Raw genomic sequence first — 18604 nt, 5'->3', positions numbered from 1 at the left:
CATACCGCATAGGCTCTGATGCCCGACGGCGTATCACGGGTTCGAATCCTGATCCCAACAACCTTTGCTGCCATCTCTCTTCCCATTTCCTGTCGGTCTACTGTCCTATCAATAAAAGGCATGAAAGCCCCCCAAAATACCTTTAAAAAATAAAGAAAAAAAGAATAGCACACAGGGATTTTGGGACAAGCACAGCACACATTATTGCAATATATACAACTACAGTATACAACACTCTCATGTGCACTCTCATATCCCAATGCAGAAGCAAATTCTATACCCTAAAAATATAGTCCCTGTTTTGATTTTGAGCATGAATTAGGCAGAAAAGGTTTAAATGTATTCATTAATTACTTTTCTTTTCCACAATGTTGCAAGAATAGTAAAAAATCACACCCGTGTGAAGTGGAGCTGTGTGTGTGTGTGTGTGTGTGTGTGTGTGTGTGTGTGTGTGTGTGTGTGTGTGTGTGTGTGTGTGTGTGTGTGTGTGTGTGTGTGTGTGTGTGTGTGTGTGTGTGTGTGTGTGTGTGTGTGTGTGTGTGTGTGTGGATCATGTGTACCGATTTTTGTGACATTTGAAGAAAATATGTAGGAAAAGGAACAAAAAGTGTGTTATGGAGAAAATTCAAGATGGCGGAAAATCTATCATGGCGCAAATGGGCGTGGCCTATATGGGGAGATGCGTCATGACCCAAGGAATCCAGGGAAAAAATAATTTTACAGGCCAAAACGTAAAGTGGGGTGTTATGGCGCCACCATGCGGCCAAATGACACAATTATTTTTTATTTAATCCTTGAAACCATTATGAACCTCCTCTCCAAGTCTTGAAACTCTAGCCCCTATGGTTTGCGAGAGACAAATAATTGAATGTGAGTTTTTGCGATTGCCATTATAAGTCAATGGGGAAAATTAATTCACTAATAAATTAATATCAATTAAACTATTGAACCTTTCTCTTAGCAAGTTACTAGCCCACTATTCCCGAGTAAGCCGGTCGATTTGACATATGGCGCGAGTGTGTGGTGGCAAAACTGTGGGACTAGTAGCGTGCCGAAGTCAGGCTACATACAGACAGACACACAGACAGACAGACACACAGACAGACAGACCCACAAAGCTACGTATAGGGAGCCTGTGTTTCACACAGCTCCAAAAATAGCACATGTACAAGCTAAGATGAGCTTGGATACCCTCGAAAACAAGATGGTACATCTCAAGGGGGTTATTCCTTATAAAGCATTTAAAACAAATGGGGTAGCATAAGACACATCGTAGCCAGCATGATACATTTTGTACGTAACATTTGACTGTATATAAAATGGCTAAATTGACAATGTAGTGAAATACTGCATAGCAAGACACCGACCAGTGCTTGAATCTGTTTGATGATCTTGTATATTGTGTTCATCCACCAGCCTCTGTCCCCCAAGGAGCTCTGGCACATTGTCCACCAGTGTTACGGCACTGAACTGGGACTGACTAGTGAAGACGACGACTATGTCTCCCCTACCGCCGAGCACATGAACGGCCTACTGTGAGTGTGGAGAAATCACTCGCTGCGTTTGTCTGCCTGCATAACATTTTAGTATTAGAGTGCACACGTGTGAGAGACAGACATTTTAATTGTCCATGCACTTACATCTAGTCTACACTAAAATCTTTATCACATATCAGCCTATGCCCTATACCTTGTCTTGCATAGCGTTTTTGCATTGGTTCTGAAGCTCCTGTAGTGCAGTTTGTTTTTCAATTTCTGAATTGTTTCCACCCGGTTCTTCTAGCCCATACATTGAATTTAGATGTCTTCAGATACCCAGCCTTAATTGTCCTAGCTGTGTTGATGGGGGTGATACAATATCTTCTAAAAGCTGACCAATTATCTAGATCAAGCTAAAATGCCACTGCATCCTCTGCGATACCTCCAGGTTTGCCAGACATTGGCTAGAACTAACACGGTTGAGTGTATTCATAGACGGGAATAGGCATTGAGTTCTTGTCGTTGCTAGCGACTCCTACTGGCTGGCCTGCCTGTTTAAAAAGGGAGCAGAAGTAGCAGAGAGAGGCTAGACTCGCTGCACATGCTCTTCAGACTAGTCAAACGCGCCAGCTTCACTTCCATTATATGGAAGTAAAGAGGAGAAGCATCCCGTTGCATGGCACTGAATCGTGTGAAGGCCAACGGCTTTGAAGCATCAGGGACCTTATTGTGTAGTGTTGTACAGTGTATATAGTTCAAGGCAGAACAAATAAACTCAGGACATTGACAGTAAAACATTTTATCATTGTCTTTGTGAATAAATAAGGCCACAGGTATGTAATAAACAGATTATTGCCAATAATTAATCATTGCCCTCGATTGGATAACCTTAGCAGGTGACAATTGCCTGGATGATAATACATATACATATGATTGTATACAGTACATAATATATATGCTTATATTATTTACTCCTGTCCTCCAGGCCAGGAGATGAGTCGGTCTCAGTCACAGATCTGTTGGACCTGAGCTCGGTATCGGTCCCCTCCACAGGCAGCCCCTCTCCTGTTGTGATTCCCTCTGTGCTGCTGGCGTCCAATCCTCACTCGTCAGCGTCCAGTCCTGCCTTCCTCGGGGGCTCCCCGCCCCCCTCGTTCGCCTCCTGTCTTCCCATCGAGGTGCCTTCTTCCTCGTCCGCCCGCAGACTCAGCACCGATCCTCCGGAGCCGAGCCCGCCCAGCTCCCAGAGCTCGTCGTTGCCCTCCTCCTCACACACCAACTCCCCCGCCTCCGCAGAGGCAGGGGCCTCTGCCCCCGTCTCTGCCACTGCCTCGTTTGTAGGTTTCTTCTAACTCTCAGTGTTTCTCAAACTTTCAAATTTCAAGGTCTCCCCTTAACTATGACAGTGACCCGTTAGGGTCCATCTGGTTCCAATTGTACACTGTCAGAGTTGCAGACTTGTATGCGTCAATTTAGATCGCCCATAAAGGAACCCACAGAGTCCCTGGAATCCACTTCACAACAACATGCACATATGCAAATGATAGGCGTGCACCGATTCAATGCTGATATTGGGTATTGGTTTGATTCTAGACTAAAATCAACTCTTGGCATATAGCCTACCAATACCACGTCCACATGTACACTTAAACCTATTTAAAACACATTTACGGCATTTGTTCTTTGTGTCAAAATGTCAGCTTCAACATTATTGGCCATAACCCAGATGGATAATTGGCTTCTCTGATCCTATAACTGGAAGGACAGAGTTAAATGTTCACCCTGTGAATCATCAAGGACCCAAATATGAAGTAGTTTGTTCTTGTTTAAATTAAAGTGGTATCGGTGTAGTCCTACTAGGTGAGAAAATACAAACAACAGTACAACAAGGCACAGTAGCAACACGGGACAATTTGAGCCTTTTTTATTTTGGTCACAGGGTGCAAAGCACAGAAAAAAATTACAACCTGACGAAAATGTAATCTGGCGTGGTGGAATATCCCTTTAATCCAGAAAGAAAGGAATGCTTTTCAACCAAGGCCTTCGTATATTTAGCTATCCAAGCATGTTCTACCATGTTGAATTAATTCTGCTCACCTAGTCTTAATGTTGAGGTGGAAAACCTTCCACAAGTCACAACAAAGTGGATAAATGGAGTGGTTTGTTGACTGTACTGTATATGCTTTTAATCTGAACTTCATGCTGCACAGTGGTATGTGCTACTCGGGCAGAGGCAACAGACGGTCAAGCTGGGTCTAGCCTCTCTGTCATGTGAGGGTGGTGTGATTTAATAACGTCCCGGTGACCATCCTTTCGCCACTTTAACCCTGGCATCCCTATTTTGGGCATGCTGTCATAGGTGAACATTTTTGAAACATTTTCAAAGTACTTGAAGCACTTGAAAACATAGCTAAAAAAGCTGATCTACAGGCTCACAACGTGCCGTGATGGGAGTTAGCAGACTATTTTCACTGTTCGTTATACGATAAAGTATATGCAGCTATATGCAGTATTAATAGTGGTAACGTTTTTTCTATCCATCCCTGCTGCCTTAGTATCTAGAAGAGGGTGCGGACAGCCTATCAGACTCAGCCAATCACATGATGCCCCCTCCAGCCACCAGCCTGGGCAACCTCTCATCACTGGACATCACAAATGACGAGGAACTACCCACGGACCCCAGCAACTCCTCAGACACACAGGAGGAGAGTGAGTGTTGTTTGGCTGTGTAATCTGGCCATCCCTGCACGGGAAATGAATGAATGCATTTCATAATATTCAAACATTCAGTGAAAGTAGGTGAACATTCAACAAAAGTAGCAGATCTATATCTGACACGTGACCCCAGTCAAAGTAGGGTTTAAGTGGTTATGAATAATAAGTTATTATCAAAAACAAGCTGTTGAAGGTGGGGGAGAGGGCATTTGGTTTCCCTTCAAGCATGTAGCTGATGCGATCAAATATGCCTATATATTGTGTAGAGTGGACAGTGGAATAGGTACAGCTGTGGGATGACTAGCCCTTAGCTGGCTTATCAGTGTTCTGATAATCCTTACAGGAATTGTATGTCCTCTCAGTGTTCAAAAGTACAACCATAGTTTAGCATAGTTGGCTCCTGCACAACAAACCAAATTCTGGTTCGTTTTATTATTACAAAACTGGTAAAAAACATTATATAAGATCCATGGTGGATGAGGTCAATTGATTGTCTACATTTACCTGGCAAAGATCCTCCATTGATATGATGTGCATAACATTCTATAAGCTATAAGTACAGTACAACCATAACCTGGAACTATCTCCCAAATTGAAATGCCTCACCGCCTAACATTGCGGTCTGAAGGGTATTTCGGGATACTCAAATGTGCAGACTAGCCTTTTGATAGTCTTTGGCAAGTTTGAAAGAATCCAGAAGGCAACTTATTGCAGCACTGAAACCTGCAATAAAAAAAGGACCTCAAATACAGGATGCGTCATATTGTTGTCGAAACCTTGAATGTTCAAAACTGTTACTTTTCAGGAAATGGATGAAAGAACCTGTGTGCCAATGGATTCAGTGTAGTTATTATTTACTTCTTGTTAACTCATTCACTGCCAAGAATTTTTAACCAAACCACTAACGACTTGTTTTTCCTTTTCAAGTAGTCACAGAATATCTTTCTATTTTTCCATCGATCCCCTGTTCGTACACGGACACGCTTTCTGTTCTTCCGTTGGGGGAAAAAAAGACTTGTTTGGGCATTGCAATCCATAGTTATATGGCCGATTGAAAATTCTCTTTTTTGACAAAAACAGAGCAAAAATCAGGAAGCATAGAAAAAGACGGTTCTGTGAAGAAATTAAACGGGAAGCGAATGGAGATGTTTTTTTTTCTTCCAATGTTTTGCAACTTTTGTGCGACATTGTGATAGGACAAATTAGGGCATTCATTTACCGAAAAACAAATTGAAACATGGAGATATGATAGTTCCACCAGACAGCAATGTAATATATTGGGTTGTGAATATTATTTGTCTCACATATTCCATGCTGCCCCGTGCAGGTGAGGTAGAGTCCTTCTGCCCCGACCTGAGTGGACGGCTGCACATCAACATGGTGGTGCACATGAGCGTGGACAAGCTGCACGACCTGCTTTTCTCCAGCGACACAAACTTCATCCGCCATCTCTTCTCCCAGCGGCACTTCACCGGTAAATAAATAAAACACACACACACACACACACACACACACAATTTTTATTCAAAAATAGCAGATCTGCAAGCTCTTAACATGTCACATTGCGACACTATTTCAAGTGGTTAAACTGACTTTGATGCTAAATTAACACATTTTGCTGGGGACCCCGCTTGGAGAACCACTGACATACTGTATAATACACTAGGGTTGTCATAATGCTGTATTCTCAATTCTGCATTGTGGTAGAAAAATACCCAGCAGTGACTCCTAAGAAAGAACTGCCCTGTACTTACAGGGTTTCCTGCAGGAAAAAGTCTTGACCAGGGGGGGGGATTTCATGGCGCACGCGCAAAGCGCGTGCGCCGAAATTTTTTGATAATTAATTAATTAATTCGAGTAATTAATTCACTTAATTTTTTATATTAATTCTTATTTTTGCCCTATAAAAAACACATGAATGTGCCCATGATGACGGAAAACACAACTACATGCTATCATTCACATTTATTCAACATTGAATAACTACGTTTTTCACAGGACAGTGTAACTTGTTTTTTTCCCCCATGTTAATCAACCAGCACTCGTGCCATATAAATAGAAGTCTACAGCACAGTAAAAAAAAAGAAACATTGGTGTAAAGTAACTAAGTAGATTTACTTAAGTACTATACTTATACTGTACAAAGGAGATTTTCAGGTATTTGCACTTTACTTGAGTATTTCCTGCATTCAGGAGATACCAGCCCTTATGTTTTCTTCAAATGTAAACAAACATGGCTGCCATGTTTGAAAGATAGGGTTGGTATGGGGGTTAAACATGCAATTTCGCGATCGCGATCATGCCTAGTACATTGTTGGAGGTCCAAAAAGTTTTTTTGAGAAAAAAAAAATTTTTTGAAATTTTTTATTTTTATTTATTTATTTATTTTTTAATACCCTTGGGGGGGCGGGGGGGTTTTCAGGCCGGGCGGGGCGCCTGGCCTGTAATGTGCTGCAGGAAACCCTGACTTAACATTCAATTGTTGTTTATCAGAGGCAGGGCATTGTTGTTGGTATTGTTGGAGGTTCTAGCACATGGACACATGCATGTGCAGAATTACATGTCCCCTTGTGAAGTGGACATCACACATTAGCATTATCAGTGTACTGGCATTTTGCATGGGGTATGCAATGGATGGAGTGTACTTGGTACTTATTTTCAATTTAGCCTTTCTGCTTTTTTGTATTCTCCCCCCATGCAGATTTCATAACTATATTGCTCTTCTGCAGAGTGTAGTTGAGGAGACCATTTGGTTATTCATGCGTCTGTCCTCTCCTCTGGGGCATAGTGTAGGCGCCATTGCACCGCACCGCTAATGAGCTTTCACCGTTTTTGTTTACGCCATGTTAAACAACCCTACGTCACTTGTCAGCCTTTCGTTTGTTTCTCCTCTGTATTTTCATGCGCTCCATTCTTTGGCTCGACAACACATATTCAGGTCACTAGGGCGGCGAGCCATAATAATATTATAATTCTTAACTTGCTTTCATAAATGCTGTGAGTGTCTTGCCCAGAAACCATGGCAATAGTGAGTTGCTCATTTAGCTGTAGTTTGCAATTGATGCATAAGGGAAGGGGAGTTTGGAGTTCACTCGGTTGGTGTTCTCCCCGGTTGGTGCCCCTGCCAGCTTGGGGTGAGGGGGTGTTGTGTGTGTGAATGTAATTGGGGCATTTCGATCTTTTGTTTTCCATGAAAGTGTGGACTGACCCACTCCTTTTCCGCTTTCTGTTCCCTCGCCACGTCTGCACTCGCTTACACTCCTCACCGTATCCCACTACACTTCATTGATAAATTCTCAATCTCCTCCATCTACCTCTGCTCTGTCTCGTTCTCACTATCTCGCTCTGTAACACCATCTTTTGCCCTGACTCTCTCCTCTCCTTCCCCGTTCTGTCTTGCTACTCCATCGCCTCTGTCGTCTTATTATCTCTTCCTTACACATCTTTGCTCTGCTCACTCGCTGCGTGTGTCACACTTTCTCAGATCTGTCTGTGGGCGAGTGGCAGCAGGACAGCAGCAGTGGGAACACCAGCCGAGTGCTGAGCTATACCATCGCCATCAACAACCCGCTGGGCCCCAAGACCGCCCCTGTGGTGGAAACACAGGTCAGTCACTGACGCAAACACCAGGCCTTCAGCCACTGAAGTCACATCGTGGCCTACATATGTGCATGGTGGAGTTAAAAGCTTATACTGCATGCTGTTGTAAACACTACTATACGGTGGTTTAGAGGTGTTCATTTTCTTTTCTTTCCTTGATTTGTTTTTAGGGTTACTGCATTATTCTAGCCTAATCGGAAGTAAATACTGCGGATGTTAATGTAGATGAGCATTGGTGGTGTTCTATTTGTTGTTTGGTAGCTGAAAACCGATTAGGTAGCATTATTACTTATATTACATTGTTAACTGATCCCACACAGCGATGTACCACAAGGGTTTCAATAGTAGACGGAACATGGAGAGCATGGAGACTGTTCAGTCGCTTCAGTAACATACAGAAGCATCATTGTCTGTCTTTGTGCTACCGGGAGGCCACACAGCTCATGGTTAATGGTTATGGCTGCAACTATCTTCTATTTTCTCAGAGATGTGTAAATTGCTAGTTTAACTATATTTTATAGTTTTTATAATGGACTAAATCAATTAGTGTGATTACCCACCGTAAGTCCTATTTATTCTTTCTCGTACAACATTGTTATGCAAGAAAATGCTGATTTACGAGCTCACATTGCGACACGTTTGATCATTTCAATTCTCCCCCACAATCACCAAATTTTATATCAATTCAATCTTGGATTAATTGTTGGACCCCTATACAGAAGTAGCATCAAATGGTTGAACATCATTGTCTGTCTATGCTGCTCATAGTTATTATACCTATGTTATATATCATCTCATAGATATTAGAATTAGATATTGGAATCTCTGTGTGGAACCTGGCAATTTATTTTTTCTTGCAATAGGCTAATGTGGTGATACTGGCACTGGCAGTTCTTTCCTGAGTTGTCTGTTTTCCCCATGTTGTGCTGTGAGTCTCACCTCCTCCCCTGTACCCTCCATGCTCCCAGACGCTGTACAAGAGCAGTGTGCGTGGTGAATGCTACGTGGTGGACTCTGAGGTCATCACCTCGGGCATCCCCTACCAGGACTACTTCTACACCGTCCACAGATACTGCCTCACCTCCGTAAACAAACACAAGAGCAGGCTCAGGTACCTTTGTTTTGTCACATAATGGGGGTGGGGGCCACCCTGAGGCCTAATTTCAACTGGCCAATCTACAAGCCCACAGCGTGTCACAAGCTTGTAGATCGAGCTAGGAGATTTCACATCAGGGGGTCGTTATGGGGGCCACAGCCAGAGGCTATAGCTATTTGGTGGTCCTTGGCATGGAAAAGGTGGGGAACCTCTAGTGTAGGCTAATGCATAATGTGTGCTTCAGCGTGTCTACACTTGTTTTGTTTAGCTTTTTTTCTTTTTTTCTGTTGGAAATTCATTTTTGTCAAGTGACATGTTGCGCGACCAATATTTGGAACTCTTCCCTATTAGCTGTGAAAGCGTGTGAAGGCTTGCAAAGCCTGTCAGTGAAATGTTTTGCTCCTACAGTTCATGGTGGGGAAAATATAGCCAGTTTTCTGTTTTCGTGTTTCAGTATAATGGCCGCTTTATCTCACATCACATCACCACTTCCACCCCCACTGACGGCCGTTTCTGACCACAAAAACATTGTAGCCGCATGGGTTGACGCTGTTTGTTTTTCCCTCTTTGCAGAGTGTCGTCAGACATCTGCTACAGGAAGCAGCCGTGGAGTCTGGTCAAAGCTCTGATAGAGAAGAACACCTGGAGTGGCATTGAGGAGTACTATAGACATATGGGTGAGTTCTAACTGCTGGCACTGCTAGCGTTCTTCTTATATCTGGTAGCATTTGAACATTGTCCTTTCTGATTGCTTGGTACAAAAACAAACAATAAGTGAGCTGAACAGATGCTTGGGTCACATGCATTACCTAGATATATACTGATATTCTATAAGCCTACAGCTTGCTGGGTGTGTTTGTCCACGTGTGTATTGGAAGCTGATAGCCTCAAGTTATTATCAGTGCGTCACAAGCCTGTGCGGTCGATGGAGATGTGTGCGGGGACATGGAAATCCATGTTTTTTCAGCCCTTTTCAACTGCCTAGATTTTTTATGTCCCACTTTTAGTCCTTATCCCGAAGTACTTCGGAAGATAAAAGAAGGGCGGTTGAGTGCCGATCCCGAAGGAATTCGGGAAATATACAAACATGTTATATTATATATTATATTATACTCTCTGGGGACAAGATTACTGCTGGCAATGGCTTCTACTGTAGTCTCGCGTAGCCAGACAACTATTCCACAATCTCTGAATGCTATATAGAGTCTGGAACAGCAGCTCCCGAACGGCGAGTATCGAAAACGGGCATTAACGTTCAAAAAAATACATTTTAAAATGTCATTTCTGCTAAGCAGCAAGCTAAACATGCTTATATGATTTTTATTTATATAATGATAAATATGTGTGATGTGAGACTGAAACGGAAGTGACGTGGGGGCTTCACTTCCGCTTCATCTCGCACTCATCGTTTCTATTTCCGTCTGCCAGACTGTATGCCGGGAGCATTTGACCAAATCGCGGAGGCAACAGTCTGGCCACGCGAGACTACTTCTACTGTGTCTTACATAACAACATCCGGGTTAGAGTTGAAAAGTGTGAAGTGACATAAAACGTTCACATTTTAATTCTGGCTTTTCAAAATAAGAGTGTCGGCCAATGGCAGAAACATGTGGCATTCTACTGCTGGCTCTGGCGCCATCGTGTGGCTCCTAAAGTGCTTAATTGTTTGAATCTGAGAGCTTCTCAACTTAACTGTAATCATCCATTCATAGACTTGGAGCAAGTATTTTCAGTCATTATGGTTTGCCAATATCTTCTGGTGTAAAGCGCACACACACACACACACACACACACACACACACACACACACACACACACACACACACACACACACACACACACACACACACACACACACACACACACACACACACTCTCTCTCTCAAAATGTAATGTTTAATTTGACAACTTTCTTTCTTTCTCTGGAAGACATATTGTTGAAGCCCACTTTTTGATCCAAGAAATGGTTACTTATTCAGGCCTGATCTTATCATCTATTTTGAGAGTGAGCACCCCCAAGCCCTATATTTATGTTTATTGGGGAGTCTTCTTGTCCCATCTCACACAATTAGAAAGACTGTGGAGCGGAATTCCAATGTAATTGTTTAGTCACAGGCTCTTGCAAGTACTTTTGATTGGTTAAATAGACACACTTAACCACTTTGACTTCATTCTCTTGAGACGGAGTCTGTATCTAGCTACTTCAAAGGAAGAGGGACAAACCGAGTGGGCGTTCCCTTTCTTTGACGATGGCTAGCCAGATTGCTTTGACTTTAAATTAATAATAATCGAAAATGGCTCAATCTACCAGCTCACAACACGTTGTGAGATTGTAGATTGTCTATTATAGTTGCATTTGTGCTCTTATATAAATGACAAAGTAGAGCATTAACCCATTTAGACCGGGTACACATTATTAAGCATTACTTTATGCGAGCTTGTAGATCTGCTATTTTAGAAAGATCGTGAAAATGTGTGCAAGTCTGAAATGTATATCAGCTATAGTATAAAATAATCCCATGCCTAAATGGTTTAATTAAAAAGTTTCTGCCAGACTGTGACGATGCGTGTTCTTTCCCCCCCTCTGTTTCTCCAGAGAGCGAGGTGTCCAAGCTGGAGACGCTGCTTCAGACAGAGGTTTCCGTGGTAACCACGGGGGAGGTGGAGGGCGTGGAAACGACCAAGACGCCGCCCTCGCTGCGTCGACGCAGGCGTACCAGCTCCCGGCGGCAGGGCGAGAGGGAAGGGGCGGGTGTTGGCGCTGGAGACCGAGGAGACAGGGTGATTGGAGAGGAGAGGGACAGGCGCGAGACCAGTAAGTCAGCAGGTTAGCCCCGGCCGAGTTCACAATCTGATTATCCCTGGGAAATTCTTTCCTCAGAAAGGGCCGACTGTTTCTCAGCGTCTGGCCTGGGGTGCACCAGGGGTCCAAATCGTACCCTTATGGGTCTATAACTCTGAGAGTGTCCTAAAAATGGAACCATTTGTTATGTTCTGCACTGTAAAATGTGTCCACGTTTGCCCTATCAGCAAGTTTGTAACTTAACATTGCACGTGGGCCCTCATCTTACACAGCACAAGGAAGTTACTTTTCTCTTTATGTTCAGTGATATACTGACATCTAGTGGTAGTATGTGGAACTGCCAAACATCACTGAACATCCTGTACTTTCTGTGTGTTTTCCAGGCGCTCAGTACATGAAGCTAGGAGAACGCTCCAGTAGCAGAGGACAGAACAATATATCCACCATCCTTCTCATAGTCAGCTTCATGTAAGTTTTAGGGTGTTTATGTGTGTCTAGAAGATGCTGGCCAAAGATAATCTCCCACCCCTTCTTTTCTTTTCTTAACTTTTTTTCCCCCTTTTCTTTCTTTCTTTTCTTTTCTTGACTACTTTTCAAGCAGTATTTTTTGAATATTTATTGAATACCTTATTAGTGATAAATGTAAACAGCATGAGGTACAGTCAGACACTAAGGCTAAAAGGATAACACATAACACTTGGTTCTCGAACACATGACGAACTGAGGAAGATAGATTTGGGGTGTTGGAGATTTATTTATTTATATATATATATTTATATATATATATATATATATATATATATATATATATATATATATATATATATATATATATATACCGCTATACGTATATTTCTTTTTTTTGGGGGGGGGGGGCTTTTTCTGCCTTTATTGATAGGTATACAGTAGACTGACAGGAAATTGGGAGAGAGATGGGGGGGGGGGGGCACACAGCAAAGGTCGTCGGGATCGGGACTCGAACCCGCGACACGCTGTGATTTTGTGTGTGCCTTCTTTGCTTCTGTGTATATTCTTCCTCGCCCTGACCACTATTTACCACTACGTTTAGTCTTCCTAATTGCCATGATAGGAGTCTGTTTTATCTTTTCCGCTGTCTTGCTTTTATCCACGTCTGAATGTGTTTGTTCAGACATGGTTGGATATCTCCTCTGCGTACTAACAGCTGCTCAATGCCTTTCCTCGCTATTTCTCTCTTTTCTCTTCTCTCTTCTCTTCTTCATGTGCGTAGGATCTGTGTCAGGTACCGTATACGAGGCTTTGATATTAACTTCATTCACATCAAACGTTTCATGACAGAGTGACGGAAGTGCTGAGTGAATCGATGAATGAATGAATATTTTTAGCCTTGAATCCAGACTGATTCTCTACATTCGTCTATTTCTCACACCCGCTACTCAGTCAGACCAGGGACCTATTTGACTCGTATTTCTATTACGTAGGCACGTCAGGAAGTGACTTGAGTTTCACATTTGACAACACCCCACCCCACACACACACACACGCACAGCACAGACCAATCCAAAGCTGTTTCATACTGTTTGTGCACAGAGAAAGGAGGCTTTCCTAGCCTAGCTGCAGCTATACCATCATCCACCCATGTAGTTAGCTAGATGCATTAGTATCTAGGCTGGTTATACCAGGCTAAGGCTTTCCACACTGTGAAGCGAAGTGCGGAGTGAAAAAAAAAAGCGAAGTGCGGAGTGAAAAAAAAAAGCAATCAGTCTGGATCCCAGGATAGAATCTCTCCTCCCCGAGAGTCATTGAACTCAGAGTCAATCCTAATGTTTCCATCCCGTGTACAACACCTGCATTTTAATTTCTTATCTCCATTTTAGTGTTTCTTATTAGTATTTTTGACATTCTACACTGCTCACTCCTTACCCCCTATTTGTTTTTATTTTTATTATATTTTAACATTTCAAGTTTGGACAGCTTTTTGACTTGTCACATATCATTTAACATGCTCTTCTCTCTCTCTCTCCTTTCCGTGTCTCAGTCTGGTGGTGCTGGTCGCCCTCAACATGCTGCTGTTCTACAAGCTGTACTCTCTGGAGAGAGCGGCCCATACACTGGAGACGTGGCACTCCTATTCTGTCGCCGACAGGTAAACGCAAAAGACCATTGATCATATTCACACGGCAGACATTTGACCTTTCCTTCATACTCCGACTCACAACTTTGGGGGGGTCCCCAGATTATTAGATTAATGTGAAACATTGTTTTCTCTCTCAACAGTAAACAAACCAACAAAGTTTAAGTGTATAGAGGGTATTTCCAAATTTCTAAAATGACAATTTAAGGACTTTTTGATACCTCTAAAATGACAAATGAAACATTGGCCAAATTTTAGAGGTACAATTTTAGATGTGTTAAATTAAATATTAGAGGCAGAAATTGTGAAAATAGCCGATCTACATGCTCACAACGCCTCGCATAGATCTGCTATTTTCACAATAGAACGTGTTATACAAAATGTAATGCCTCAACTCTTAGTGCTCTTCAGGGTGGGGGGGTCCCCAGTTAAAATATGATTATTTTGGGGGTCACAGCCTGAAAAGGCTGAGAACCACTGGTATATATGAAGTAATGGAAAAATGTGTTCAAGGTTCATGGTTATGGTCAGTCAGGCATATATGCGTCGTGTGTGTATGTGCCTGTTAGTCCTCAAGCTTAGAATAGAAGACTTTAACTCTCAAATACCTGGAACGCGCCCGAGTCGCGTTAGATTTGAACCACTTTAACCATTACTTTATGCTTTAACTATTGAAAAATAGCAGATATACAAGCTCACAGCGCGGCACCGAGTGCCGCGCTGCGAGCTTGTAGATCTGCTATTTTTGAAAAATCGTGAAAATGTGTGCAAGTCTTTGAATATCTTTGACCCGATCTTTGACCAGACTTCTAAATCCTTCCTCTAAATCAGCTGTTCTCAAACCTTTTCATGTCAAGGACCCCCATAATCACATTTTTTCGGCCGCAGACCCTTATCTCAAAATATGTTGTTCCAGGGACCCCCCCAGAAGCAGAGATTTGAGTTACAAAAGTCTGCTTTGAAAAATATATATTGAAAAATTTGCACACATTTTCACGATTTATCAAAAATAGCAGATCTACAAGCTCGCAGCGCGGCACTCAGTGCCGCGCTGTGAGCTTGTATATCTGCTATACAAGCTGCAATAGTTAAAGCATTCAATAATTGTAGGCCTAAATGGGTTAAGCAGTCGAAACATGTTTGTTATATCTCATGTGAGCACCCGGTTGGCCTCCTTGTTTTTTCTTAGAATAGTTATTTTTAGAGATGGACCGAAATTCTTGGCCGATACTGATCCGCCGGTTTTATGAAGGTCTGACCTGCCAAAACCGATTTTTCCGATACCGATTTCTTTAGCTAAGAACTAGAAAAATCACAGACAATATCCAGTCTAATAAGAATTTTCTCCTTTTTGGAGATGACATTGACACAGGATTATGGAATATATCCTTACATTGTAAAGGTAACCAGCACCATCTGTATTCTGTAGGCTGCCACCAAGTAGACTGGCTGCTACTTGCTAATGTTTACTTTAGTCACAGGACCAGAGCATCATGCTGTGCAGTGCCATAGACACAATTGGCATAAAACCGATATTTATGTCAGTGACCTGCCGGTCACCGATTCGGCCGGTTTTAGATGATACCTGCCGATTTTTTATATTGGCCGATACCGATGTCCATCCCTAGTTATTTTATTTTACATAAAAGATGTGAAATGGAATAATGTCAAGTCAAATGGGAAAACCTTAAGATTTTCCATGGCTGTTATCAGGAATTGATAGATTTTTAAAATACAATACACAGATTAGGTACTATATGCATATCTATCAGATTATTACAATTTATTGACAAACCCATTACTTATTTTCATTGCGGTCCTGTAGAGAAAAAGCACAGAAGTATAATTCTTATTGAGATATAATTTAATGTACCTTTTATACCTGGAAAACCCAAAATCTATAGTAAGAAAATCTTATCTATGAGTACAGACACTTCTGTACTGTACCATTCATTATCTTTTTATAATTTATATTGCCACTGTCCAAAACATTTCAGGAAATCAGAAAAAGAACCCAGCGTTTCAGTGATTCCAATCTAGTTATTGTCTCCAGGCTCTTAGTACTTTTCATTGGTTAAATATTTATAAAAATCTCAGTTACTTAAATAACGAGATACCAGGTTCAAGGTTTCTGCCAGACAGTGACGAGATATTGTGTGACACACTGAATGACTCATGTGAGATGTGCTGTCAGTCCTCTGCCCCAGACAGCAGGGGAGTGGGCCCAGGTCTTACAGCTCCAAAGGCAGTTCCATCAGGCTCAACTCAACAAGTGGCAGCAAATCCTCCAGTCCTCTGTCTCGCTGCTTGACCAGGTGAGTGTGGTGGCAGCTGTTATACATGTGAGCACACAGTAAAATCCCAGCGCCAACCACTTATTTTCCAAACTGAATCTTCCGTATCGTCAATATACCGTAGCCGACAAAAAGTCTGTTGATCTATGACTTTTGGATATGAGCTATGTTTGTTTTGTAAGTACAGGTAGGTGAAATTATGTCGCAAAATGTTATCCAAGATCATTGTAGTCTATGACCAAAAATAAAACAATAATTACACTGGCCTTATGATTCAATGCACAATAAAAAACTGAATCAATTTCATTCTCAAAATGATCTGTAGAACTTCAACTTCCAAGTTTATTGTCACACGTTTATAGTTGTAAAGGAGTGTGTGAAATGATTTTCCATACAAGCTGCCAACGATGTTCTGTTACAAAATATAGTCAAAGGAAAAGGTTAGATAACAAAAAAACATATACAATAAACACATGCATGCTCAAAAAGAAATAAAGAGGAGACAGGATACTGTCACTGCATGTTGTGCAAGTAAGAGACAAAACTAGCAGCAGATATGAAACATGTAAGCACTACATAAATGAGGGTGCGTAGCATTGTTCCAACATCTCGTTACTCCAACAATGCGTTTATCCGACTCTCCCCATTACTAACCCTAACCGCACGCCTAGCCACGTAGTCAGAGTAAATGAGACGCCGGACTTTCATAATCCTCCGCATACATGATGGTGCCAGTGCAGCAGCAATGGTGTGCATTCATAGTCATACATAAAGTGATGATGCCTGTGGGACAGTCTACACAGTACGTCCCCTAGACTGACATGGAGACGTATGAACAGATTGTGGCTGCGGTGGTGAGTGACTTTGTTCCGCTCAGCCTTGGCTACGCAGCGCTTCTCGCATACATCCTGCTCAGAGGGAAGCTCACCTTCGATGATGTGCTGTGTGGGCCATCCACCCGTACCGCCTTCTGTAGCACCATTCGTACCGCCACCTGTAGCACTTTGTGGTCGAGGGGCGGGGCAGTTCCCCACCGGGCTGTGAAGCAGGATGTTCTCGATGAAACAATAAGCACCTGGCAAAAAACTAACCCCAGCTTTAGATTTGTTCTTTTTCTTTTTAAACACGATTTAAATCAATAGAATTCACCATAGCCCTGCTGCAGATGTGCGAAGCAAAGCAAAACACTTACAATGTATGACGACATGCCAGTCAGAGAGAACAATCTCATGGTGAATCCAAACAATTTTTGACTTGGGAGTGGGTTGAAAGACTTCACTGTATTGTAAACCATACTGTACTGTTTATGTAAATCAGCATTTCTTTGTCTCTCTCTCTCTCTCTCTCTCTCTCTCTCTCTCTCTCTCTCTCTCTCTCTCTCTCTCTCTCTCTCTCTCTCCTTCCTGTCTCTCTCTCGCAGATGAAACAGTCTTTAGAGAAGCTTCACCATGGCATTGTCATTCCCGAGGTGCAGCAGGACCTCCCCACAGAACCCCCAGCAGAACCCCTGACTGAGTCCTGAGCCTTTCCCCTCCTTCCAGCCCCTCCCCTCACAGCCTGTCCTTAGAAGAGACCCTGCCTAAAAATAGACCCTGCGGAGTGACAGGGGAGGATGGCTGTGATGGCACGAGGGAGTGGAACGTGGTCTGTCCACATCGAAAACAGGAAGTGTCGTGCTGGAACTAAGTTACCCATAACTCTCCTGGCCTGAGAGACTTGAAGCGGTGACGTTAGCCATCTGCCAATAAAGAAAAAATAAATAAAAACTATCGCAAACATTCAGACTGGAAGCTCTCAGGACTTCAGCAATAACATATAGCTGCAGCTGGGGAACTCAGTCAGTGAGTACTGTATAAAAAAGGCTATACAGGGCCATTCACTCCCTACAAACCACTGAACTGCTACGTAAAGTCTAGTCACCCCACCCTCCACACACAGACTTCCAAGGGACATTTTTAAAAGGCCAGCTGCATTTCAGGGTGAATTGAACTCACCAACTTGCCAACGTCATTTCAGGACTCCCATCAGAGCGGTGAAAATTGCATTTCTCGCAGACCATCCGAGTTCAAAATGGACGCTCCTTCCTATCAGCCTCTGAGAGAGTTTCAGAAATGCTCAGCAGGGTAGGGCAAGGGAGGGCACAGTGATTCTTGGAAGTGGGAGGTCGAGGTCGGCCCTCCTAGTCCTGGGAACAGAAGATAACTCGTGGCCCCTGATTTCAAGCCTGCTGAGGAAGTGTGACTCTGCAAAGGGTCTGAAGAGACCACCACACAGGGGCGTCACAAGGGGTAGGAAAGTGGGACTGAGTTACTGGGGCCCAAGGTGGAGGGGCCCTAATAACTTTATCTATTGAAAAATAGCAGATATACAAGCTCACAGCGCGGCACCGAGTGCCGCGCTGCGAGCTTGTAGATCTGCTATTTTTGAAAAGTTGTGAAAATGTGTGAAAATCTTTGAATATATGTATTTTTTTAAGCGAACATTTTCTAACTCAAATTTTGCTTC

At 42.7% G+C, this 18604-nt stretch overlaps 1 protein-coding gene across 1 annotated transcript in view; it reads left to right on the top strand.

Moving 5' to 3' along the window:
* Nucleotides 1–17693, top strand: part of gramd1a (GRAM domain containing 1A) — a gene marked incomplete at its 5' end in the record, with an annotated part of 34493 nt that extends 16800 nt beyond the window's left edge. The window contains 13 exons of the mRNA XM_080744660.1: nucleotides 1417–1535; nucleotides 2464–2815; nucleotides 4034–4187; nucleotides 5521–5667; nucleotides 7678–7799; nucleotides 8762–8904; nucleotides 9463–9566; nucleotides 11486–11704; nucleotides 12076–12160; nucleotides 12942–12953; nucleotides 13710–13817; nucleotides 16000–16120; nucleotides 17520–17693. Coding sequence (XP_080600786.1) covers nucleotides 1417–1535; nucleotides 2464–2815; nucleotides 4034–4187; nucleotides 5521–5667; nucleotides 7678–7799; nucleotides 8762–8904; nucleotides 9463–9566; nucleotides 11486–11704; nucleotides 12076–12160; nucleotides 12942–12953; nucleotides 13710–13817; nucleotides 16000–16120; nucleotides 17520–17621 — 1788 coding nt within the window. The 3' untranslated portion in view covers nucleotides 17622–17693. The remainder of the gene's footprint in view (nucleotides 1–1416; nucleotides 1536–2463; nucleotides 2816–4033; nucleotides 4188–5520; nucleotides 5668–7677; nucleotides 7800–8761; nucleotides 8905–9462; nucleotides 9567–11485; nucleotides 11705–12075; nucleotides 12161–12941; nucleotides 12954–13709; nucleotides 13818–15999; nucleotides 16121–17519) is intronic.
* Between the last annotated feature and the right edge of the window lie 911 nt (nucleotides 17694–18604).

The sequence above is a fragment of the Nannobrachium achirus genome, assembly GCF_963921795.1.
Source record: "Nannobrachium achirus genome assembly, chromosome: 2".
In the NCBI taxonomy this organism is placed as follows: domain Eukaryota; kingdom Metazoa; phylum Chordata; class Actinopteri; order Myctophiformes; family Myctophidae; genus Nannobrachium; species Nannobrachium achirus.
This window is presented reverse-complemented; position numbering and strand designations above follow the sequence as displayed.